The sequence below is a fragment of the Gossypium raimondii genome, chromosome 3, assembly GCF_025698545.1.
Source record: "Gossypium raimondii isolate GPD5lz chromosome 3, ASM2569854v1, whole genome shotgun sequence".
Lineage (NCBI taxonomy): Eukaryota > Viridiplantae > Streptophyta > Magnoliopsida > Malvales > Malvaceae > Gossypium > Gossypium raimondii.
This window is the reverse complement of record NC_068567.1, coordinates 60,961,231-60,987,300: the sequence shown is the minus strand read 5'-3', so window position 1 is coordinate 60,987,300 and position 26,070 is coordinate 60,961,231. Positions and strand designations below refer to the sequence as shown.

The following is a 26,070-nucleotide window of genomic DNA, read 5'->3' as shown; positions in this document are numbered from 1 at the left end:
CATTGACCCGACCTATGATCAGGTCTAATTAGCACACATTGACGAGTAGAAAAAACATACCTTTGATCCAAGTCAATCTAATAGTCAGTATCGGAGATTAGAGAAGAAAGCTGTTTAGATTTTGTTTGTAGATTCGTGAGGTTTAAAGTTGTTTCATGAAAATAAAACCGAACTGTAGAAGAGAATGGAAATGAGAGCTTTTGATTGATGCAGACGGTGACAACAATGATTTTAATATCCCAGTGACTTCAATGAAATTAAGGGGTAGATGCCAGCAATATGTCAAAATTCTTTGCTTTTTTTCATATTGTATAATAATGGTCAAATTTTAATTTTGGTATTTGTACTATGAAAGTAAATGATCAAATTAAGTGGAGGGATTAAATCTTAAATTTTAATAGAGGGACTAAAATCATAAATAGACCTAAATATAAATAACGTGATATATTTGAAAAAAACATTTTATATTTGCGTTTTTTTCACTAACAAGTCAACAGCAATTGTGACAAATTACACCCAAGTTCACTAAGTTATTAATAAATATACATTTTGATCACTTAACTTCAAAAAGTTATAAAACGATTTTTGAACTATTCAAAAGATTTCATTTAAGCCACTGGTCTGCTAAAATTGTTGTTATATGTCCATTGTTATTTGCATCACCTGCATCAATCGAAAGCTTCCATTCTTATTCTCCTCTATAGTTCATTTTCTTTTACGAAATAACTTTAAACGTCACAAATCCACGAACCAAAATCTAAATAGATCTTTTTGTTGATCTTTGATGTTGACTGTCAGATAGGCTTGGATCTAAGATATGTTCTACTCATCGATGGGTATTAATCCACTATACCAATTGTCGAGTCGTCGCTTAAAACCCACATTCCAAATTAAAAAAAAAAATTAACAACTCAATGACTTAAATAATTTTTTTTGAATAATTTAGTGACTATTTTATAACTTTTTAAAATTATATAACAAAAACATAAATTTTTTAATAATTTAATAACTTTTAGGATAATTTACTCTCTCTCTTCTTTTTTTTTGTTTCAGAATATTATTTTTCACATGCTGTCGCGATCATTTTATAATTAAATGGAACTTTTTCCAGAAGATATTTGCTTCAAATCACTTATGATCACACAATAAGTGGTTGCTTCAACGGTAGACTCTGGGCTACGTCACTGAAAATCTGCCACGTACTGTCTGATATTGCCACTGGCAACTGCAATTGTCGAGTGATCGAACGCCACAAACAATACTAGACCTGTCCATAAGTCGGACAGCTTGCTTTACTCAATAAAATAGACTTGTGTCAATTCAAGCATAGGTAAATTTGTGTCTAGATTCGATTTGGCTTAATTCTATTTATGGACAATCCTAACCATCAATTAAGCTTGTTCATGGGGTGAATTATTTTTCCAAATCGGAAGTCGGCTTGAAATATGAGAAGGTGTGGATAAAAGTATAAGACTCGAATAATGAGTTTAGAAAGAAATAAGATAATTTAAAATATAATTTGAATTTGAATTTCAATGTTTAAAATCAGAGCTTAACCCTACCCATTTTATATTTTATAATATATTTTTATTTTATATACTATGTAATTTATATTACATAAAAGGGTAAACTACAAAAATAGTCACTTTTGTTTGTCTCAGATTATATTTTAATCACTTATATTTGAAATGTTACGTTTTAGTCACTTATGTTATTGTTTTGTTACAAAGTAGTCATTCTACCGTCAAGCTCCGTTACCTCCCTAACGACGGTCTTATGTGACAGTCCAAATGGGCTTTAAATGCTAACTTGGATGTTGCACGTGACAGTCCAAATTAAATTTATTTAATTAAAAACTTATTTTCATCCAGTAACTAGACACCCAAGTTGGCATTTGAAACCCATTTGGACTGCCACTTAGGACTGTCATTAAGGAGGTAACGGAGTTTAACGGTAGAGTGACCACTTCGTAACAAAACGTTAACGCAAGTGACTAAAACGTAACATTTCAAACATAAGTGACTAAAATGTAATCTGAGTCAAACAAAAGTGACTACTTTTGTAATTTACCCTATATAAAATTTATATATAATACATACTATGTAAACCTTAAAAAATGTGTTATTTTATCTAAAATTTAAATTTTAATAAAAGAAAAATAATCTAAAATATTAAATTAAAAATAAATACCTGCCGTCTCTTTTACATGTATATCTCAGTTATGAAAATTTAACCCTTAAAATATGGTTAAAATTTGTTATTAGTCCTGCGTTTTATGTTGTGGATTTAGTCTCTATACTTTAACTTGATAAAATTGAGTTACTTTATTTTTTGAGTTGGTCGATTTAGTCCTTCTACTTTTAATTTTTGAAATTTTAGTTCCAACCTAAACAGTAACATTTGAATCGATTTGGTTAAATTTGAATATTAGTATTGTCTTGTATGTATAATTGTAGATTTGTTCAATTTCTCCAATTAAATCATTCTAAATTCCTATACTTTTCAAAATTTAAAATTCCAGTCTTGAAATAAATGACCATCATTAACCTATTAATTATATTTTTAGTAAGTAATATGTGGAAATAATAAACTAACATTACATTACATATGATAATATATTTATTTTGAAAATAGCAGAGCTTAATTCAATTAATTTAACAGTTATCATTTGATGATGATTGAGATTTTAAAATTCGAAAAGTACAAGACTGAAAACGAACAAATTAAAGTATAAGGATTAAAAACAAAACTTTTAAAAATACAAGGACTAATAACAAAAATTAACCTAAAAACAACCGCCAAATTCAGTAAGAATTATTACCAGTTAAAAAAAAATTCATAGGGTCGTTGGCTACTCTACAGCCACAAGCATGGAAAGTACACATCCATAAAATCCAAAACTAAATTCCCTTTTTTCTCTTTTTCTTCTGAGTTGGTTTTAAATTATTATTTGCCATTAAAACACTGTCAATTTCAGTATTTGTTTCATTGCTTGATCTTCACAAAAAATTCTAGAAATATAGTATTGTGTTTTTGAGAAGCTGTGAGCCTTGTTTCACTAATCTGGGTTCACACCAAATTTCATCCTTGTACTCTACTTGTGGTTTATTTACGGTTCTTTTTTCAGTCTATTTTATTCTTGAAAATGGGGTATTAATGATTTTGAATACTGTTTCTAGTTGTGTATAAAGTTGTTCAAATATCTGTGTTTAGCCAAAGGGTGTGAGGGGAATCAATGGCATCTGCTATACTTACTTTCAGGGTTTCGCCTTGTTTTGGGATTAACCCAAAGTTGAAGCCTCGTTTTAGAGCTGAAAGATTAGTTAGTGGTGATGATAATTTGTCAGTGTATTCAGTGAATGGTGGTGCTGGTTCTGTAATGGAGGAGAAGGAGAAAAAAGGGTCATTTCTTAATGGTGGGAATGGGAGGTTAAAGCCTAGGATTGAACAAAAAATGGTGAAAAAAAGGGTTTGTGAAGAACTTGAAGTGTTGTGGGATGATGGTTATGGAACAAAGACTGTGAAAGATTATCTTATTGCAGCTGAGGAGATGATCAAGCCTGATGGTGGACCACCTAGGTGGTTTTGTCCTGTTGAATGTGGTCAGCCTATAAATGATTCTCCTCTCCTTCTGTTTTTACCTGGTAAATTTGTTGCCCTCTTTTTGTTTGATGTTTTGACTGTGTATAATGGGAACTTCATTTTGTTACTTGATGTAATTGCAGGGCTTGATGGTGTTGGTATGGGCCTCATTTTGCACCATAAAGCTCTTGGCAAGTAAGTTGTATTATCCTTCCCTATATATATCACTTGTGTCTATTTACCTGATTACTTTGGTTGATATTCAGTTTTCTCTATGCATTTTCATGTATATGGTAAGTTTTTGGAGGGTCATATTCTGTTCCCATGTTTGTATATGTTTCCGATATCGAACACGTCGTCTGGATTCTTCAAGTACACTAGATGCAAATCAGCTCTATTGCCTCCTTATCGGCATTTATATTTCCTTTCCATGTGGCCAATAAACTATGTTGCTTGAATTTGGTGCAAGTGTTGGATATATGTCCAACATGGATATGTTCGATTTTTTTCTATTTTTTCCATGTATATGGTAAGTTTTTGGTGGGTCATATCCTGTACCCATGTTTGTATCTGTTCCCGATATCGAACACGTTGTCTGGATGCTTCAAGCACACTAGAGGGAAATCAGCTCTATAGCCTTCTTGGTGGCATTTATATTTCCTTTCAACATGGCCAATGAATTTGGCGTTGAGTGTCAGATATATGTCCAACATGGATATATTCAAATTATTCCTACGCTTCTGTGTATATACAAAGTTGTTGGACTGTCATATCCCGACCCATGTTTGTATATGTTCCCAATATCGAACACATTGTCTGGATTCTTCAAGTACACTAGAGGAAAACCAGCTCTATAGCTTCCTTGGTGGCATTTATATTTCCTTTCCATGTGCCCAATAAACTAGTTGCCTGAATTTGGCGTGCATGTCCGATATATGTCCAATTTTTTTCTATGTTTTTCCATGTATATGGTAAGTTTCTAGAGGGTCATATCTCGCACCCATCTTTATATATGCTCCTGATACAGATACCAAACACGTTTGGATGCTTCAAGAAAAATGAAGAGTCGAACAATATATGCCATAAAAGTTTTTCCTGCTGATTAGCTCATAGTATACTGATTTATTGTCATGTTTATATATATATATAGTAAGAGTTGTTCATTTGAAACTTGAAAGTAACAATTTATATTGAAGATTTTTGTTGAATGCAGGGTTTTTAAAGTTCAATGCCTTCATATTCCTGTCCAAGATCGAACACCATTCGAAGGTTTCAATGCTGATACATGCCTTGAGAACAGCATATGATTGCTTATTTGCTTTCTTTTCTCTATAAATTTGAATCCTTTTAACTGCGATAGTTGATTGTTCATGGTATTTTTTATGCATTTTGAAGAGCTGGTGAAACTTGTTGAAGAAGCAATAAGGCTCGAGCACGCTTACCGTCCGAATACACCAATCTATTTGGTGGGCGATTCGTTTGGAGGATGTTTAGCGCTTGCTGTTGCTGCTCGGAATCCAACCATAGACTTGGTTTTGATATTAGCTAACCCTGGTGTGCCTTTTTAAAACCTTTACTTATTTTACGAATTCAGGTTGCTGAAATTCCATAATTGGCTGATACTTTTTCTTTACCATTCATTTTAGCTACATCATTTGGCAGGTCACAGTTACAACCGTTGTTCCCGATATTGGAAGCTTTCCCGGATGGACTCCATGTTACCATCCCCTATCTTTTGAGCCTTGTAATGGGTATGTCTTTACTATTGGTGTGCTTTATTTATTTATTCGGTTTATAACAAAGGTAAGTTTGTTCTAGTACTGCTACTTCTGTTTTTTAAAGGTGAACCAGTGAAAATGGCAACTGTTGGTATCGAAGGTAGGCTTTCGCCTTTGCAGAAAATCGAACAGTTGTCCGGCAACCTCACTGCTTTGCTTCCTCTTCTTTCTGTAAGAACTGTTCTCGGTTGGTTATGATGCATTGTGTTTTGTTATTTGCATTTGCTGGCTGTCCAAGTCCGAGTAACATGGTTTGGTTCGAGTTCCGTGTTGGCTGTTAACCTGTAATGTTGGTTTTCCTTGACTTTTCAGGGTATGGCCAATATTATACCAAAGGAGACTCTCGTTTGGAAGCTGAAGTTGCTCAAAACAGCTTCTGCTTATACGAATTCGCGTCTCCATGCTATTAAAGCCGAAGTACTAGTGCTTGCAAGGTCTTTATTCTCTCCATCATGCCATCTCTTATTGTTTCTGAATCTTCTGTATTTTGGTGAATTGTTTAAACGTCTCTGCATTTCAGTGACAAGGATAATATGCTTCCTAGTCGAGATGAAGCTCAACGTCTCATGAATTCATTATCGAATTGCAAAGTCCGTCGCTTCAAGGACAACGGACATACCCTTTTACTGGTACTTAAGCATATGTGTAGTTAATGAATCGACAGAGGGGCACTTAGGCCTGTTTCGATCGAAAAATGGTTCTCATTGGTTTTGGATATTCATGCATGTTTTTACTGTGCTACAGGAAGATAGCTTGAATCTACTGACTATCATTAAAGGTACTTGCAAATACCGGCACTCCAAGAAGCACGATTTTATCGCGGATTTTGTGCCTCCCAGCATGTCGGAATTCAAATATGCATTCGATGAAGTAGCCGGGTAATTCCCACCAAGCAATGTATTGTATGCATCACTTCACCAATTTTGGCTCATACTTACTGCCACTCAAAATTGCAGGTACATACGATTTGCTTCCGGTTCGGCAATGTTCTCGACCATGGAAGACGGAAAAATAGTGCAGGGGCTTGCAGGGGTTCCAAATGAAGGTCCGGTGTTGTTAGTTGGTTACCATATGTTAATGGGACTCGAACTTTCTTGCCTTATTGAAGCGTTCTTACGAGAGAAGAAGATTATGGTCCGCGGAATTGCACATCCGGAATTGTTTTGGGGGAAGCTTCAAAGTTCGTCCAATGAATTTGCTTTCTCTGATTGGGTTAAAGTTATGGGTGCATTGCCCGTAACAGCAAATTATCTGTTCAAAGCTCTGTCTACGAAATCCCATGTTCTTCTTTATCCCGGCGGCGCCCGCGAGGCCCTCCATTATAAGGTCAGACCGTCCATAGTTCGGGCACTATATCGGAACCTAGAATATCAAGAGGACTTCGTGTTTACTTTCCATTTTCTTATGACATATTGCTTTTTCGTGCCAATATTTCCGACATAAATTCTTAGGAAATAGTGTCTTTTATCATTGCAGGGTGAAGAATACAAATTATTTTGGCCAGAACAACCCGAATTTGTACGAATGGCAGCACGATTCGGGGCCACAATTGTACCTTTTGGAACTGTAGGAGAAGATGATATAGCAGAAGTAAGTTTTTCTGCTTCATGTTTTACTTCGTATCCGATCGAAAAACAGCTTAATATCGTTGTTCTTACTTTAATCTTCCATTGCAGTTGGTTCTCGACTACAACGACTGGATGAAAATCCCCGTGATTAACGAGAGAATAAAAGAATCCATTCGGGATGGTATAAGAATAAGGTCATTACCCGTATATTTCGGTTTCGGTTTCCCGTATGAGTGTGTATTAAGTTACATTAGGAACAACAACAACAAGAAGCTTGCTTATTTGCAGTTACATTCTCTGATTTGTAGGGATGAAACAGATGGAGAGGTCGGAAACCAACAGCTCTTTATCCCAGGGATGTTACCAAAGATCCCAGGACGGTTTTACTATCTGTTCGGAAAACCGATAAAGTTGAAAGGAAGGGAGGATTTGACGAAGAACAGACAAGATGCAAATGATTTGTATTTGCAGGTAAAGTCAGAAGTTGAACAATGTATAGATTACTTGTTGAAGAAGCGAGAGGAGGATCCATATCGGAGTATAATCGATCGGACGATCTATGGTGCGCTTTATTCTTCTGTAGATCAAGTTCCAGCATTCAAGCCTTGAAGGGAAGAAAATGACTCAAAGCATATGCATCTTTGATTCTTTTATGAGGCTGACATTCTGCATAGTTTATGTAATATAGGCCATTGCTAATATTATGACGTAATATTTACACAGTTAAAAATACAAAAGGAAAATAAGAAACTATGAAAATCAAAGAAGAAAATGTAATATTTTTTTCTTAATTATTAAATTATTTAATATTCGAGTTTGACACTTTTTTTTTAATGTGATTTTTACGGGTTTTGTTTCAATATGGCATCTGAATTTGGTAAAACCTATACATTTTAGTACGATATAATGATAAATTTATCTCTCTAACGCTCACTTTTTTCTTTTTATAATTTTGGTCATTATTCTTTTTTAACTAAATTTGGATATTGTCCTTTAAAAAGAATTAACTTATTTTTTCAATAGAAATATTGGTTAAAATATTATTATTTTTTAACTGTGTTGGTGTGAGAACTTATGTGACAGTCCACATTAGCTTTACGCTGGCAATACTATTTGTATTTAATGTCACCGTCAACAAATTTAATGTTTTAATCAGTATTTCTATTAAAAGAACAACAATTTGACTATTATTGAAAGTTTGATAATCAAGTTCAACATTTTTTAAAAACGTTGAGAACCAAATTTAGCTTGAAAAAAGAATAAAGGTTAAATTGATAAAAGATGTAAACGTCAAAGGCTAAATTTGTCATTATGTCTTTTCATAATGATGTTAACCTTTAATATTTAATTCGGGTTTTAGGGTTGATCCGGTGAAAATTAATAATTAACTAATAATAATATAAATAAATTTTAATCAAATCAACTCTAAATTTTGAAAAAAATCATATTACATTTAATTAATGTATTGTAATATTCTAAGCTTTTTCTAAAAGGTTAATATAACATTTGATATCTAAGTTTGATCTCAATGTTCAATGTGAGATCTAATTTTTTATCTCAATTTAACACTTGAATTTGGTTTCAATGTTCAAATTGATACTTATTTTTTTTAATTTGACACTTGAGTTTCTTTTTGTCCCAATTAAGCACCTAAATTTGGCTTCAAATGTTCAATTTGATGCTAGTGTCTTTTTTTTTTTCTCAATTAAGTAAATATTTTTTATTAGAGTATTGTATCAAATATTTATGGGTCCACATGATGCCGTTTGGTCTGAGTATCAAATTAGACATTGAAGCCAAACTCAAGAGGTCTTGAGAAAAAAACAAGGTACCAAATTAAACATTAGAGCAAAATTTAGGTACCAAGTAGTATATTAAACCTTTTTATAATGTCTTTATATGGTAATCCAAGTAGAGCCATTAACCACTATATTATCCTGCAAGTAACAAGCCTCATCTTCGTGCTTGCTTCCCTTATCTTCTTTCTTTTTTCACCGCCATGGAACCCACCGCATCGGAAATCCGCATCGACATCCCTCCGTTGATTCGGGTATACCAGGACGGTCGCATCGAGAGGCTTTTAGGCACTCAAACTGTTCCACCAGGCCTCGATCCCAAAACCAACGTTGAATCCAAAGACGTCGTTTACTGCCAAGAAACCGGCCAATGCGTTAGGATTTACGTCCCCGGCACCGTCGTCACCTCCACCCAGAAACTCCCTCTCCTCGTCTACTTCCACGGCGGACGCTTCTGCATAGAAACCGCCTTCTCTCCTACGTATCACAATTACTTAAACGCCTTAGTTTCCGAATCTAAAATCGTCGCCGTTTCCGTCGATTACCGAAGAGCCCCCGAACACCCTATCCCTGCCGCTTACGACGATTCATGGACTGCCCTTAAATGGGTCGCTTCCCATTACGACGGAAACGGTCCCGAACAGTGGTTGAACCGCTACGCCGACTTCGAAAACGTTTATCTCTCGGGGGATAGCGCTGGTGCCAACATAGCACACCACATAGCCATTAAAACCAGCAAGGAGAAGCTCGACGGTATGAATCTCGTCGGTATGATTTTAAGCCACCCATATTTTTGGGGCAAAGAACCGGTTGGCGATGAGGTTAAGAACCCAGCCGTAAGGGCAAAATTCGAAGGGGTCTGGCGATTGGCCTCTCCTACAACGAGTGGGTCCGATGATCCATTGATCAACCCCATTGATGATCAAAGCTTTGGGAGGTTCTTAGTGTGCAAAAGGGTACTGATTTGTGTTGCTGAAAACGATATACTGAAATACAGGGGCTGGTACTACTGCGAGAAGTTGAAGAACAGTGGGTGGGATGGTGAAGTGGAGGTGATGGAGGCTGAAGGAGAAGACCATGTGTTCCATTTACGCAATTCCTGTTGCTCAAATGCTGTGGATAAGCTGAAAAAAGTTGCAGAGTCATGAACCAGGGTAAGGCTTAAAAGTAGCTGTAAAAAAGTATAATTGGGATAGTAATTTAGTGTTCTATGAACCATTGATTTTTAGTGTTGAATTGTGTTTTGGATGATAATATGAACAATACCCAGCAATTCGATTCGGGTTTGTATTTCAAATTTTTAAAGTTGTTTTTGGTTTGAATTATTTTTGAATTTTGCCAATTTTGATTTTATAGTTATTTTGGGTTGGGATTGTTTAGAGTTTATTTTATTTTAAGTTTGGATTACTTGAGTGAGTTGATATCCTTTTTTATAATATGTAGGTTGAAAGATATTTTCATGACTCCTTTTAAATAAGTTTTTGAGTTGTCGTTTACTTAGAGTCGGTAAATTCTTAACATGTTCGGGATTATTTTTAGTTGAGGTTTTTGTACAGGCCCATTTTGACCTAACCTAACCCATTTCAGCCCAACGTACTTAAGCCCAATTACAAGGCTGACCCAATAGCCCTAGGCCTACTACTCACTAACCCAACCAGCCCAAACCCGATCGGCCCATTATAAATCCATCTAAAATCTACCCAAAACCTCACCAACAAGCCGAACCCAAATGATCCAATTCTAAACCCTCCTGACCCAATACAAACCCGAAGTCCATTAGCCCAGGCCCAATTTCCCTAAAAAATATCTGCCTAGGGTTTTCAGTCTGAATCCCTAGGCGCCGCCTCTAGCGCCGCATGCTTTGACTCTTGGTCTTCTGGCGCCGCACCCTACCCTTAGCCACTGCCACCGGCGCACGTCAGTCACCGTCACCGCTCCCATGCCACTTGCGCCGTCACCTACAAAGAAGGAACAAAGAAGCAAAAAGCAGAAAACAGCAACAATAGATTCGGCTATAAAAGCCAACAATATGTAATATTTGGGGGTTGGACTTTTTTTTGTTTTATCATCTTGTAAAAGAAACACTTTCAGAAATAAAAAAAAAACAAAGTTTGAAGGTGATTTGCGATTCTCTTGTTTCTGATTTGCTTTTTTTTTTTCGTTTTTTATTTTTCATTTTTCTCCCTACACCAGCAAACAAAGAAACATTTAAAAAGAAAAGGAAAGGGAGTACCTTTCTTCCTGCGCCGCGCCGGAGGGGGAGAAGTCGAAGGGTGTCGGCTCGTTTTCGAGTCTTTGGTATCCTTTTTGACGAGTTTCGGCTCCATATTCCTGGCCTAGAAGCAGTGGGCTACAAAGGGAACCAAAAAAGGTCCGATTTTGAGCCTCCGGCCGCCACACATAGTGGCGCTACGGCGGAGGCTCGCCGGATGCCCAGGCCGGATGCGTGGCCAGGGAGAGCATCTCTCTCTCCCTCCCTTTCTTTTTTTTTTTTTTTGTAAAAAATGAAAATCTGATGGTTTTGGGTTCTTTTATTTTTTATATTAAAAATAGAACGGCGCCGTTTAGGCCCTCTTTAACCCGTGCGGTGACCCGACCAAGGGGAGGATCCGCGTATTTTCTTTAAATGGGGTATTTCCGCAATAAGTCCCTCCGATTTTGTGGCTCTTTCGAGGCGGTTTTCTGCATTTTTGCAATTTAGCCCCGAAGTTTTATTTCTGTTTTATATTAGTCCTCTGCTGCGCCCCGTTTTGGGGACTTTGGTTTATTTTCTATTTTGGTCCCCCTTATTTTGGCGCTTATTACAATCTAATCCTTTTTTATTTCGATTTCGCCCAATATTTTCGTTTTTATTTCGATTTAGCCTATATTTTAGCAATTTTATTATTTAGTTATTATTATTATATCTATTATTACTATTATCATCTTTACTATTATTATAGTTATTTTTATTTTTATTTACTTATGTAAATTCTAGATATATATGTTTTATTATTATATAATTGTTTATATATGTATACGTGTATATATATATATATATATATATATTCAACTTATTTAATACAAATACTCATTTTATATACATGTCTATATTTTATAATCTATGTATATATACATGCTTACATATTCTTATATATACATACATATATTTTTATACTTTATAATTCTAACATACATATATATATATTATATTTTTATTCATTACTATTGTTTTATTTTGTATTTGCTTTTATTTATTTCATTTCCATTATTATTTTGAATGCATGTTGTAATTTTTATTCGTTTTATATTTTATTGTTTATATGTTGTAAGGTTGACTTTTTATCTATTTTATGTTGTTATCGTTGTTCATATCATTTTTATACTTTCGTATTCATTATGATTTTTCCATGCATAACAAAATGTAATTTGCTTTCACATTCTTTACTACGATTTCGTGTTTTATTTTACTCGATATAACAAGATTTGTTTTAAAAATGGCATTTCGTGTTTAGATTCGAGAAAATCGTACCCTAAATTACTGGGTTTCGATTTTCACGATAAATCTAAATGCACGAATTTTTCGAACTCAAATTTCAAACGATCTCGAGATTTTAAGAAAAAATCGCGTCCTAACTTACTGGTCGTGATCTTATTTTTAAACCCGATATGGCTAAAATGTCTTTTAAATGAGTAAAATTTTGGCATTTTTACGTGTTGAGAACTCGAGACATTGTGTCCTAACTTACTGGATATGATGCTTTCTTTCTCGATTAACGTGGAATATCTTCTTTTTTTTTTAAAAAAATTTAATACAAGGATCATATTTTTAATTTTTCCCAGTCCTCAATTTTTGACATTAAGACATTAAGTAATCAACTAGGTACTAATTTTGGGCGTATCGAGGGTGCTAATCCTTCCTCGTGCATAATTAACTCCCGAACCCGTTTTCTGAATTTCGTGGACCAAACTTGTTGTTTTAATAAAATTAAACCGTTTATTAAAAACAACCATTTTTACGAGGTGACCCAATCACACCTCATCAAAAAGGATTGGTGGCAACTCCCGTTTTTATTTTCAAAATCCAAGTCGACCCCGTTTTTAATCCAAAAAAATGGTGTCAACAGTTTTATCTCTTGATGATATTGTTAATAGCTTAAGTGTCGAAGGTTGTTTAAAGAGACTACGGGTTCAACAGAGTGGGTGCCATATGCCCATAATTGATATGATAGTTGATTGTTAGTGCAGTATATATAGTAGAGCATTGACTCAAATCTTATCAAGTGTAAATGCTCACATTTCCTTGATAAGCGATCTCATGCACGATCTATTGTGATGAGATGCTCTTTATTGGACTTATAGTCTCTTTAAGTAGCTTCAAGCATTTGGGCTCTTGTCAGAGTTGAGAGATAAAACCTCAACAAGAGACAATATTAGATATCTTGAGAAGTCTATCAATTTCAAGCGAACAATACTTTGAAGATTTCTATTGAAATAATTGAAAATCGCTCAAATATTATACAAGAGCTCAACCTAAAATTGATCCTATAAATAAAGAATTGTAGCTATTAATTTCATGGTTGTTAAAGTTGAATCGGACTAGTGGGATTGGGAATCGTTTGATATATCAATACGAACAAAAACTTGAATCAAATTTTGAGCAAAATCACACGAAATCGGTTGAAGTAAATTAAAAAATCGATTGAATTGACTTTTTTCTATTATTATCATATTCGCTCTCATGGTGATGCATTTCTTTCCCATATTTTAATTTACTTATTTTAATTATTAATTTTTTAAAATTTAATTAAATTTATTATTTTTAAAATTTATGCTATAAATACAATTTTATATGATTTGATATTTTAAAATTTATGCTATAAATACAGTTTGAGAAAACATTTTGGGAAAGATAAGCTAGTTGTAACCTTGAGAAAAATTGATCCGATTAATATAAATTTAAATTCAATATGATTTGATATTAAAATTTATCTGAACTCGAAATTGTTTACATAAGAAACTTGAAATGCTCAATTTAAAACTTAAATTTCAAACTTAAAATAATTTAAATTTAAAATTACTCGAGTCCGAAATTTTAAAATCTAAATTAATTAAATTGAAATTAAATTGACTCAAAACCAAATCCAACTAATGGAATAATTTGAATACATATTTTTGTTGGAATTAATTATTGGTAGGTGTAGTGCCATGTTTCAAATTGAATTTCACTTTTATAAGAGACAATGTAAATCGTTTGAACGATGACACATTAATCAATCATAATTTATTTGCTTTTGCATTTGTCCTCAATGTTGGCATATAGACATAGTAGGTGTTGTCGTTCACAGAATGTGGCATTAAAATTAATTTTTAAAAAATAAATTCGAGGTTGTAATTTTTTTTTTCAATTTAGGTATTTAATTAAAATTTTTGAGAGAATTAACATGGTTGTTGAAATCAGATCGAAGCGGTTAATACACCCATCTAGATCAAGGGAAAGAACTAGTTGACTTACAGATTAGGATAAAAAATCATTGAGCTGGTAGTTGAACTGGGTTTATAATTTTTAATAATTTATTTTATTGAAACTAGATTGGTTGAACTAGGAACAGATGACTTGATTGGTTCGACCATCGATCCAATTCCAAAAACCATGAGATTTAATGAGAACTTTTAAAATTTTCAAAATTTTTGAAAGGCTCAATGACAATTTCTCAATTTTTAAGGGCTAGCTCCAATTACATTCCGTCATTGGGTGTTGCATACATGTATTGAACACGAATATTTAAAAAAAAACATAAAAATATACCCAAAATTACTTGGAACAATATATATATTGTGAAAGGACTTTCGACTCCTTTAAAAGATTTTTTCAAAGTGTCGTCGTCCCAGAACCACTAAATAGTAGCATAGTTGCCCACGAGTGCCCTATCAAAGGGTGAGAGTGAGCATTCGGTTTTTCAGCCATTTCGATTGGTTTTTTTATTTATTAAATCTATTTAATAGACCATAAACTACAAAAATTAATCTGATCAAATTAAAGCTCAAAAACTAACATAATTGAACCAACTTTAGGTTGATCAATTAACCAGCTTTAATTTTTTAATGTGATAATTTTATTAGGTTAAATATAATATTTATTATATGTATTTCATTAAACCATACTATAACTTCAATTTTAATCTTCCCATAAAATTAGGTTTAGATTACAACTCTCACTTGCTAACAACCTAGGATGGTCATAAATATTTTCCCTCATTTTTTTCTTCAAATTGCATATATAATAACTAAAGTTTGGAATTTTTTAAAATTGAATTATGCCTAATGTTATTAAACTATTAGTAAATTTACGTTTATGTTATTCAACTTCAAAAATTTATAAAATGATTATTGAATTTTTCGAAAGTTTTCATTTTTAAGTCATTGGGCTATTAAAAATTTTGTTGTATGGCATTCTCTGTTCACACTGTCTGCACTAATCGAAAACTCTCTTTCTCTTTTAAAGTTCAATTTTTTTTCTTCATGCAATAGATTTGAACGTAACGAATCTACGAACCAAATTCTAAACAGCTTTCTTCTTTAATCTTCGCACTGATATTATTTTTTTAAAATTTTCGACCTGGCTATCAAAATATATTGTATAATAATTTCAATATTGTAATGATAATATATGTATATATTCAAACGTTGAGAACCAAATTTAGCTTGAAAAAGAATAAAGGTTAATTTGATAAAAGATGTAAATGTCAAAGGCTAAATTTGTCATTATGTCTTTTGGTGATGATGTTAACCTTTTAATATTTAATTCGGGTTTTAGGGTTGATCTAATGAAATTTAATAATTAACTAATAATAATATAAATAAAATTTAATCAAATCAACTCTAAATTTTCAAAAAATATTACATTTAATTAATGGATCGTAATATTTTAATATTTTTTAATGATTAATATAACATTTGATATCTAAGTTTGATCTCAATGTTCAATGTGATATCTAACATTTTTTTTATCTCAATTTAACACTTGAATGTGGTTTCAATGCTCAAATTGGTACTTATTTTTTTTAATTTGACACTTGAGTTTCTTTTTGTCCCAATTAAGCACCTAAATTTGGCTTCAAATGTTCAATTTGATGCTAGTGTCTTTTTTTTTCTCAATTAAGTACATATTTTTTATTAGAGTATTGTATCAAACATTTATGGGTCCACATGATGCCGTTTGGTCTGAGTATCAAATTAGACATTGAAGCCAAACTCAAGAGATCTTGAGAAAAAAATAAGGTACCAAATTAAACATTAGAGCCAAACTTAGGTACCAAGTAGTATATTAAACCTTTTTATATTGTCTTATATGGTAATCCAAGTAGAGCCATCAGCCACTATATCATCCTGCAAGTAACAAGCTCCATCTTCGTGCTTGCTTCCCTTATCTTCTTTCTTTTTTCACCGCCATGGAACCCACCGCATCGGAAATCCGCATCGACTTCGCTCCGATGCTTCGGGTATACCAGGACGGTCGCATCGAGAGGCTTTTAGGCACTCAAACTGTTCCACCAGGCCTCGATCCCAAAACCAACGTCGAATCCAAAGACGTCGTTTACTCCCAAGAAACCGCCCAATGCGTTAGGATTTACGTCCCCGGAACCGTCTTCACCTCCGCCCAGAAACTCCCTCTCCTCGTCTACTTCCACGGCGGACGCTTCTGCATAGAAACCGCCTTCTCTCCTACGTATCGCAATTACTTAAACGCCTTAGTCTCCGAAGCTAAAATCGTCGCCGTTTCCGTCGATTACCGAAGAGCCCCCGAACACCCTATCCCTGCCGCTTACGACGATTCATGGACTGCCCTTAAATGGGTGGCTTCCCATTACGACGGAAACGGTCCCGAACAGTGGTTGAACCGCTACGCCGACTTCGAAAACGTTTATCTCTCGGGGGATAGCGCCGGTGCCAACATAGCACACCACATCGCCATTAAAACCAGCAAGGAGAAGCTCGACGGTATGAATCTCGTCGGTATGATTTTAAGCCACCCATATTTTTGGGGCAAAGAACCGGTTGGCGATGAGGATAAGAACCCAGCCGTATGGGCGGAAATCGAAGGGATCTGGCGATTGGCCTCTCCTACAACAAGTGGGTCCGATGATCCATTGATCAACCCCATTGATGATCAAAGCTTTGGGAGGTTCTTAGGGTGCAAAAGGGTACTGATTTGTGTTGCTGAAAACGATATACTGAAATACAGGGGCTGGTACTACTGCGAGAAGTTGAAGAACAGTGGGTGGGATGGTGAAGTGGAGGTGGTGGAGGCTGAAGGGGAAGACCATGTGTTCCATTTAAGCAAACCCTGTTGCTCAAATGCTGTGGCTAAGCTGAAAAAAGTTGCAGAGTTCATGAACCAGGATAAGGCTTAAAAGTAGCTGTAAAAAAGTATAATTGGGATAGTAATTTAGTGTTGAATTGTGTTTTGGATGATAATATGAACAATACCCAGCAATTCGATTCGGATTTGGATTTTAAATTTTTAAAGTTGTTTTTGGTTTGAATTATTTTTGAATTTTGTTAATTTTGATCTTATAGTTATTTTGGGTTGGGATGGTTTAGAGTTTATTTTATTTTAAGTTTGGATTACTTGAGTTGATCGGATGATATCCTTTTTATAATATGTAGGTTGAATTATTTTCACAATAAATTATTTTAATCACTAATTTTATTAATATTTGATATTTTAATTATTTCTCTGTTGAATTATTAATTAAAATAAGAGGATAATGTCTTTGACATACTCGAACATACGTTTTCTTACATTAATAACAATATCCATACCAATCGAGCTAAAACTTATTCGTAAAAATAACCAATATTTTAACATCAATAATTCTTAATTGATTGTGATCTATCTGCTTGTCCTTTTATCCAAAGTCAATTCCCTTGCTATGTTTCAAAATTTTCTTTTAAAATTGACATTTATTTTAAGATAAATATTTTAATCTCAACATATTCATTTGTTTTATGTTTTCCTCATTGTCTCCTGCGTTTATCTTTTTCTGTAATAAATATAAACTATCATCTATGCCATCCATGTCTTATTACAAATTATTGATGAGCAAAAATGCAATGTTTTAAATAATTTATTAAAATTTATTTAAAACATTGCATTTTTAAAAACTATAACATCTTATTCAACTAATTTTTTCTAGTCGAGGTCAATAAGTTTATATTAATTTACAAATCAACTATTTTTTTGTGTCTCTTCGTGTTATATCAATCAATTTTAATCTGATTGATCTTCATCCTATTTAACCCATTACAATTCTTCATTAAGAATTTTATTAACGCAAAAGTAAGTTTAAGTACTACTTTTGATAAAAAAATTTAAATACTTAAATGATAAAAATGTTATAATTTAAGGTTAGTTCTTAAACAAGACAATGGCCTCAATGATTAGGCTCAAAATCTTTAAAAGTGAATTGATGGTTAAACCGGTTAGATTATTATTTTTTGGTTTGATAGGTTGAATCGGTTTGGTCGATTCAATTGAATAATTTTTTTTAAAAAAAATTATAAAACTAAAAAGGGGTAATATGATTTTTTTCCCTTTGAACTAGGCAACTAGATCTATTTTGGTACATGTATTTTTTTATTCATTTTGGTACCTGAACTTGGTAATTAAATCCATTTTGGCCCATGAATTAATATTTCGTTAAAATTTGATATTGTGACCAGTGTTCTTGGAACATAACTGGATTGGATGGTCGGACCAATTGGGTCGAGAACTGACCGATATACTAGTCCAAACAAAAGAGTTGAATTGATTAAATTAGAAATTGCTTGAAACCGATAACAATAAAAAATCAAGACAAAAACCAATAGTTGAATATGTCAAACCAATTTAATAGTTTTTAAAAAAAATATATATGAATTTTTAATTATTGTTGATCTAGCAATTGAGCCAATCAAATCGATTAAATCATGAACCAGTAGACTAGTCCAATTATTAAAACACTATATGTGACACTCTAAGTACCACATTATCAAATTTTTATAATTTTTAAGTTTAGTGATCAAAATGAATCTAAGCATCAAGTTTATATAACAAAGTAGATCTAATTGCTAAATTCACGGGCCAAAAATTATATTATCTCAATTTAAAAAAGAATGATTCATTCGGTCCAACCGACTAGTCTAGTTCTTAACAATGTATTCTAAATCTAACCTATGATTGATCAAACACTAATTCATTGATTCGACTAATCCAATTAAAAAATTATTAAAAATAATAAAACAATCTTACCCGACTAAAATTTTCAATATCAATTCTCGAATTAACCTATTTAAAACTCCTCCCCAAATTAATACCTTAACTGTGGTTGAAGCAACATTGGTTCTTAAGAGAGTGCCGCTAGCTCATTACAATGCACAGTGCCGCTAGCTCATTACAATGCACCATAATCTATTCACCATCTTTGTAATCTACGTTCATCATTTTTCCTTTTATTATATATTCCACCATCTTTGTAATCTTTGTGCTTTGCCTTTTGTATCTTCTTTGTTTCTTTTTCACCGCCATGGAATCCGCCGCATCGGAGATACTCATAGACGGCGCTCCTTTTTTTCGCTTATACAAGGACGGTCGCATCAAAAGGCTTTCAGGTACCGAAAACGTCCCTCCAGGCCTCGACCCCAAAACCAACGTTGAATCCAAAGACGTCCTTTACTCCCAAGAAATCGCCCAATCCGTAAGGATTTACGTTCCCGGAACCGTCGTCACCTCCGCCCAGAAACTCCCTCTCCTCGTGTACTTCCACGGCGGAGGCTTCTGCATAGAAAGCGCCTTCTCTCCTACGTATCACAATTACTTAAACGCCTTAGTCGCCGAAGCTAAAATCGTCGCTGTTTCAGTCAATTACCGGAGATCCCCCGAGCACCCACTTCCCGCCGCGTACGACGATTCATGGACCGCCCTTAAATGGGTCGCTTCCCATTACATCGGAACCGGTCCTGAACAGTGGTTGAACCACTACGTTGACTTTGCAAATGTTTATCTCTCAGGGGATAGCGCCGGTGCCAACATATCCCATCATCTCGCCGTTAAAATCACCAACGAAAAGCTCGACGGTATGAATCTCGTCGGTATCATTTTAAACCATCCATTTTTTTGGGGCAAAGAACCGGTTGGCGATGAGGTTAAGAAACCAGCTATAAGGGAAAAAATGGATGGGATTTGGCGATTGGCGTATCCTACAACAAGCGGATCCGATGATCCATGGATAAACCCCATTGATGATCAAAGCTTTGGGAGGTTCTTGGGATGTAAAAGGGTACTGGTTTGTGTTGCAGAAAAGGATGTAATGAGACACAGGGGCTGGTACTATTGCGAGAAGTTGAAGAACAGTGAGTGGGGTGGTGAAGTGGAGATGATGGAGGCTCAAGGAGAAGACCATGTGTTCCATTTAAACAAACCCAACTGCCCAAATGCTGTGGCTATGCTGAAAAAAGTTGCAGAGTTCATTAACCAGGGTAAGGCCTAAAACTTAAGGTTGAATTCATTTGGATAAGATTAATTTTGGGTGTGAATAATTTTAGGGTTTAGGATAAATTTTGGGTTATGATTATATTCTAAGCTCGAGTTATTCAAATTTATCATTGAATATTTGGATTTAAGAGTATTATAGAGTCTCTTATACTAGAAATTAAATTGTATTTTCCCATTTACTTAAAAATAAATATATTAGTTTCTATATGTTAGATAAAAGAACAAACTAGTCATTTATGTTAAAAATTTAATCCATTGCTACTTTTAAAAACTGGCATGCCTGATGAAACGTGTACCTCATGTCGATATCGATATATATGACCAATTTTTAATAGTAGAAATTAAGGATGGATTCCGAGTTGATCCACTTTAAATGGAACACATTTTTTTGTTTGAAAAGTGGATGCGGGCAGAATGAATTTTTTCTTTTAGGTAGTGAGTATGGAGCGGTTACAGTAATTGCTTGTCCCAGCCCGACCCGCTCTACTATATAAAATTATCATGGTATCCTTGTATATATATATATAAACGATTAAAAGGGTAAAAGTGTAATAACAAAATATAGAAAAAAAATCATATATTTAATGTTGAAATATGTTTTTTAAAGAATTATATTTAAATATTTTACTTGATTTTGAAAATTTGAAAATATTAAAGATAAATAGCAAAAATTAGATTCAAGCGAAACGGGTTGGGGCAATGATGGATGGATCCAACATCTATGGAGGGGGTAGTGGTTTTTAAATTTATACATCCATAATGGAGTGGGGCGGGTGGTGGAATTGAACGTGCCAATTGTGAGCAGTAGTGGATTTAGCAATATCTGCCCCACCCTATTGACATACCTAGTAGAAATGGATAAAGTTTTTAACAGAATGACTAATTTGTTCTTTAATCTAATGTATAGGGACTAATTTAACTATTTTTTAGTAGAGGGGGCAAAATATAATTCCACTCCTAGTACAAGGATCTCCATGATACTTTTACTCTTAAATTTATCATTTATTAATTTTTGAATAATTATATGTGAGCTCTCCTTAAATCTAACTTGATTTTTTGAACCCTTTCGGCTATTAATTAACATCTACAGTAACAAAACGAAGAAGAGCAAGTGGCGGACAATCAAAATTATAAGTTCTAGGTCGCCGATGAACTGTCAATTTAGCGAGGCTATCCGCAACTTTGTTACCTTCTCTGAGCATAAGTAGAATTTTCACCTCCCACGGTTTAGCTAGAAGTTGCTTAATATGCTTTATAAGTTGAAAATAATTAAAATTAATTTAGATATAATTATATGTAATTATACATATTTGGATAATTATTATAATTATAAAATTTTATTGAATTGAGTGTAATTAGAGTACTCCAATTATGCTATCCAAATCTTAAGAAAGAGATTGAGATTGGAGGAATTACGGGAGTAATTAACCCCGACGACTTCCAAATTATTGATATATAATTATGCTATGCTCGTCAAATAGCTTTAGTGAATTAAAATTCTTTATAATCACAAGAGGTTGTAACCTCAATGCTTGCAACTAGGAGGGATATTGGTTTGGTTCGGTCGAGTTTTTCGGAAATTCTTTTATCACCCATAATAATTTGGTTCGGCTCTTGATTTTTTTCATTTTAATTTTTGGTTTTGGATTTCTAAATTTATTTTGACAAGATTAGCTTTGTTTTATAAATTTAGAATATTATTGACAAAATTTTAAAGTTTTTTTCATTTATATTTTTAAAAAACAATAAATTTCCAAGAACTTTTAATTATTTTTATTATTTGAAATGTAAAATATTTATTTTAATATCATAAAAATAAAATTAATTATATATTAAATAAAAATTAGAATTCAGTTCGTTTTTGGGCAACCGTGATTCTAATCTTGCATTCTATAAACTGTCCAAATATATTGATTCGAGTTGGTTTTTGATTTTTCGGTTTTCTTACTCAACCTTACTTGCAATTACTTTTTGGCAACACACCGTTAAGATGAACAATAAAATAAAAACGAAGATGAGATCTATTCTGATAGGTAGAGGTGTTCATGGGTTAGGTTGGGTTTGGATCAGGCCTATGTACGATATTAGTACATTTTATGTTCACCCAAACTTCGCATTGCCTGAAATATTAGCCTCAAATTTTGCCTAAGCCCACTTATATTTGTAAATAGTTAACTCAAGCTTATTTTAGCCATGCCCGTATTATTATTTTGTAAAAACGGTTAAAATTACATTAATTATTAATTTTTTTCTTTTATTTTTGGTACAAGTATTTTTTTCTTTTATTAAATTTTAAACATAAACAACTTTACATATTTTTAATGTTTATATTATAGTATTTTATATTTAATTTTATTTGATATATATTACATAATATATAAAATAAAATAATATATATACAAAGTAGAAAATGAGTAGAGCTTTAACCTTTCATGTTGAAGCTCAAGCTCGACTCATATTTTAAATGCGTCTAATTTTTTTTGTCTAAACCCATTTTTTGAGCATCATACTTTGGTTTATACCCGCTTATATATTTGTTAGACATTCGAGCTTTAACAAATAGGTCTATCCTTGAACAGATCTAGTGAAAACATGATTTAGGTGGGTATTAGACTTTTCAAGGATTTAGCAACTCATTTAGTCTAATAAATATAACTCGCTTGGGTTGATCACTAAGTTTAAATAAAACTCGGTTCAACCCATTAAAATGTTTGAAAAATCTTAGATTGCATTACGGATCGGCCCATTAAAACCCTATTAGCTAAATGAAGGTAACTTTTCCGGAGGCTCCTCCGCCTTCTCCTCCGCTTAAAACAGCCACCGCCAGTGATGATAAAGGCATCATTCAAACGTTTTAAAATCATCAATTGACTATTATTCATGACACGCTAGACAGAATAGGGTGAAACATCTAAATTTGAACATAAATACTACATTAGTATCTTGAGTGCTTTTCTTTCCGAAGGTATTTGTTGGAGCGAGCCCAGTAATTAATCTTCCGCATTCAATAGGCCTATTAAAAGGATAAATACTAGCCACGAGTTTTAAAGTTGTTCCATTCCAGGGCAAGGATTGAACTCTCGACCACTGGTTTTGAGTGCTTTTCTTTTTAATGCTTTAATACATCACTTATTATTTGCATGCCCATATTAGATTCGTCCATATTTTTAATAAGTTAATACATTATTGGTACATGAGTTCGACTTCAATATTTAATTTAGTATTTAAATTTTTATCTCAATTTGATACTCGAGTTTAACCTAAATGTTTAACTTGATACCTACATTTTTTTAAATTGATACTTGTGTTTTTCTTTGTCTCATATAAGTATCTAAGTTTGACTTCAATATTCACTTTGGGTACTGAGTTTTTCTTTTATCTCAATTAAATCCCTATTTTTTACCAAAACACATATATCAAATATTTATTAAACAACATGAGATTATTTAATTTAAGTATCGAGATAAAAAACTCAAATACTAAATTAAATATTAAAACTAAATATGTATTATAACTCAAGAAATAACAATAGAAACATTAATAAGACAAAAACAAAAAGGTAAAAGCAAAAGCAAAAGCTAACCAATCTTTTCAATCTTAAGAAAGCTTAATTTACTTGATTGTTTTATGCACTAAAATTAAAAGATTCAATAATAAACCGACATTGCTAAAATTAGAAGCCAAGAAGGACTATTAACTACATGAATAATAAGTCAAAATATCAAAACGTTAGAAGCAAAAAGTTATTCTAAGGGTTGCTTTAGATGGATGGTGCGTTTACTTGCGGTTAGTATAAAAATAGTGGTGACAGTGAGATTAGATATTGTAACGTGAAACAAAAAGAAAGCTGAACGCACCACACTGGAGATAAACGCTCATCCAAAATAACCCTAAATAGATTATATCTAGACAATGCATTTTGTGTAATTGTAAATAGATGAAACTGTTACTTTGTCACTCTATATTTATCCGAGAGTTAATATATCATTTAATATCTGACTTTTCTTTTTAATGCTCAATTTGGTACCCAGATTAAACATGATGTGGTCAAATAAATATTTGACATGTGTAATTTAGTAAAAAATACATAAGTACTTAATTGGGATAAAAAAGTTTAGGTACAAAAAAAAGGGTAAATTATACCCAAGATCACTAAACTATTAGTAAGTTTATGTTTTGGTCACTCAACTTTAAAAGGTTACAAAATGGTCACTGAACTATTCAAAAATTTTCATTTAAGTTATTGAACTATTCAAAAATTTTCATTTAAATCATTAGGTATGGTGGATCAATACTCGTCAACAAGTAGAAGAGCATACCTTAGATCAAGTTGATTAGACAATCAGTGCCAGAGACCGAATAAGAAAGCTATTTGAATTTTGAACTGTAGAAGATAAAGGGAACGAGAGTTTTCGATTGGTTCAGGCAGTGAGAACAGAGAAGGCCATACAACAACGACTTTAACAGCTCAGTGACTTAAATGAAAATTTTTGAATAGTTTAGTGATCATTTTGTAACTTTTTGAAATTGAGTGGCTAAAATTTAAATTTACTAATAGTTTAGTAATCTTGGGTGTAATTTACTTGAGGGTTAATATACCATTTAATACTGAGTTTCTCTTTAATGTTCAATTTGGTACCCAGTCCAGATGACATCATGTGGTCAAATGAATATTTGACATGTGTACTTCAGTAAAAAAACATATAAGTATTTAATTGAGAAAAAAAACTCAAGTACCAATTTGAATATTGAAGCAAAACTTAGGTACCAAACTGAAAAAAAAAACACTCAGGGACCAAATTGAACACTAAAATCAAACTTAAATAACAAATAGTATAAAAAATTAATTCCAAATATGTAGCATTACAGAGATTAATATGTCCAAAGAAACTTTTTTCCCCACTTAACAAAAGTATTACATTCAATCTCATCCCTTCAAGGATTGGTAGATGTTAGCCACAAAAGTATGTTTTTCAACACCTTTTTTTCTTTTTCTTTTTTTTTTCTCTTAAGGCCCCTTTTGAACTTTTTGGGTGGTTCTAAATTTGAGAAAACATTTTGGGAAAGATAAGGTAGTTGTAACCTTGAGAAAAATTTGATTCGATTAATTTAAATTTAAATTCAATATAATCTGATATTAAAATTTATCTGAGCTCGAAATTATTTACATATGAAACTTGAAATGTCCGATTTGAAAACTCAAATTTCAAACTTAAAATAATTTGAATTTAAAATTACTCGAGTCCGAAATTTTAAAATCCAAATTAATTAAATTGAAATTAAATTCACTCAAAACCATATCCAACTAATGGAATAATTTGCATTGAATACATATTTTTGTTGGAATTAATTATTGGTAGGTGTAGTGCCATGTTTCAAAGTGAATTTCACTGACGATGAAAATCGTTTGAATGATGACACATTCATCAATCATAATTTATTTGCTTTTGCATTTGTCCTCCATGTTGGCATATAGATATAGTATAATAGGTGTAATTAATTTTTTTTTTAAAAATTAGGAATTTAATTAAAAATATTGAGAGAATTAACATGGTTGTTGAAATTGGATCGAAGCGGTCAGTACACCAGTCTAGATCAAGGGAAAGAACTAGTTGACTTACATATCAGGATAAAAAATTGTTGAGCTGGTAGTTGAACTGAGTTTATAATTTTTTAATAATTTATTTTATTGAAACTAGATTGGTTGAACTAGGAACGGATGATTTGATTTGTTCGACCATCGATCCAATTCCAAAAACCATGAGATTTAATGAGAACTTTTAAAATTTTCAAATTTTTTGAAAGGCTTAATGACAATTTCTCAATTTTTA

At 32.8% G+C, this 26,070-nt stretch overlaps 4 protein-coding genes across 4 annotated transcripts; all 4 read left to right on the top strand.

The window, feature by feature from the left end:
• The first annotated feature begins 2,912 nt into the window (after positions 1 to 2,912).
• On the top strand, positions 2,913 to 7,735 carry LOC105795263 (phytyl ester synthase 1, chloroplastic). Its single transcript, XM_012624808.2, has 13 exons — positions 2,913 to 3,644; positions 3,726 to 3,777; positions 4,796 to 4,851; positions 4,978 to 5,136; positions 5,229 to 5,333; positions 5,425 to 5,531; positions 5,673 to 5,794; positions 5,881 to 5,989; positions 6,105 to 6,238; positions 6,317 to 6,686; positions 6,837 to 6,950; positions 7,037 to 7,122; positions 7,237 to 7,735. The coding sequence occupies exons 1-13, from the start codon at positions 3,236 to 3,238 to the stop codon at positions 7,535 to 7,537; spliced, it is 2,124 nt and encodes a 707-aa protein (XP_012480262.1). The 5' UTR covers positions 2,913 to 3,235; the 3' UTR covers positions 7,538 to 7,735.
• Positions 7,736 to 8,822: 1,087 nt separating this feature from the next.
• On the top strand, positions 8,823 to 10,845 carry LOC105795262 (probable carboxylesterase 12). The gene has a single exon (XM_012624807.2). It carries the CDS (start codon positions 8,928 to 8,930, stop codon positions 9,870 to 9,872), a length of 945 nt encoding a protein of 314 aa, XP_012480261.1. The 5' UTR covers positions 8,823 to 8,927; the 3' UTR covers positions 9,873 to 10,845.
• Positions 10,846 to 16,078: 5,233 nt separating this feature from the next.
• On the top strand, positions 16,079 to 17,252 carry LOC105795260 (probable carboxylesterase 12). Its single transcript, XM_012624806.2, has one exon. The coding sequence runs from the start codon at positions 16,155 to 16,157 to the stop codon at positions 17,115 to 17,117; it is 963 nt and encodes a 320-aa protein (XP_012480260.1). The 5' UTR covers positions 16,079 to 16,154; the 3' UTR covers positions 17,118 to 17,252.
• Positions 17,253 to 19,042: 1,790 nt separating this feature from the next.
• On the top strand, positions 19,043 to 21,594 carry LOC105795259 (probable carboxylesterase 7). Its single transcript, XM_012624804.2, has 2 exons — positions 19,043 to 20,223; positions 21,330 to 21,594. Exons 1-2 carry the CDS (start codon positions 19,272 to 19,274, stop codon positions 21,371 to 21,373), a joined length of 996 nt encoding a protein of 331 aa, XP_012480258.1. The 5' UTR covers positions 19,043 to 19,271; the 3' UTR covers positions 21,374 to 21,594.
• Positions 21,595 to 26,070: the final 4,476 nt, after the last annotated feature.

Bases quoted from the DNA above. Each gene is read 5' to 3' on its own strand.
- LOC105795259 (XM_012624804.2), top strand. From the start codon at position 19,272: ATGGAATCCGCCGCATCGGAGATACTCATAGACGGCGCTCCTTTTTTT. The intron at 20,224-21,329 runs GTAAGGCCTAAA...TAACATCTACAG, and splicing joins TGCAGAGTTCATTAACCAGG to TAACAAAACGAAGAAGAGCA.
- LOC105795263 (XM_012624808.2), top strand. From the start codon at position 3,236: ATGGCATCTGCTATACTTACTTTCAGGGTTTCGCCTTGTTTTGGGATT. The intron at 5,137-5,228 runs GTGTGCCTTTTT...CATTCATTTTAG, and splicing joins TTTGATATTAGCTAACCCTG to CTACATCATTTGGCAGGTCA. The intron at 5,334-5,424 runs GTATGTCTTTAC...TGTTTTTTAAAG, and splicing joins TCTTTTGAGCCTTGTAATGG to GTGAACCAGTGAAAATGGCA.
- LOC105795262 (XM_012624807.2), top strand. From the start codon at position 8,928: ATGGAACCCACCGCATCGGAAATCCGCATCGACATCCCTCCGTTGATT.
- LOC105795260 (XM_012624806.2), top strand. From the start codon at position 16,155: ATGGAACCCACCGCATCGGAAATCCGCATCGACTTCGCTCCGATGCTT.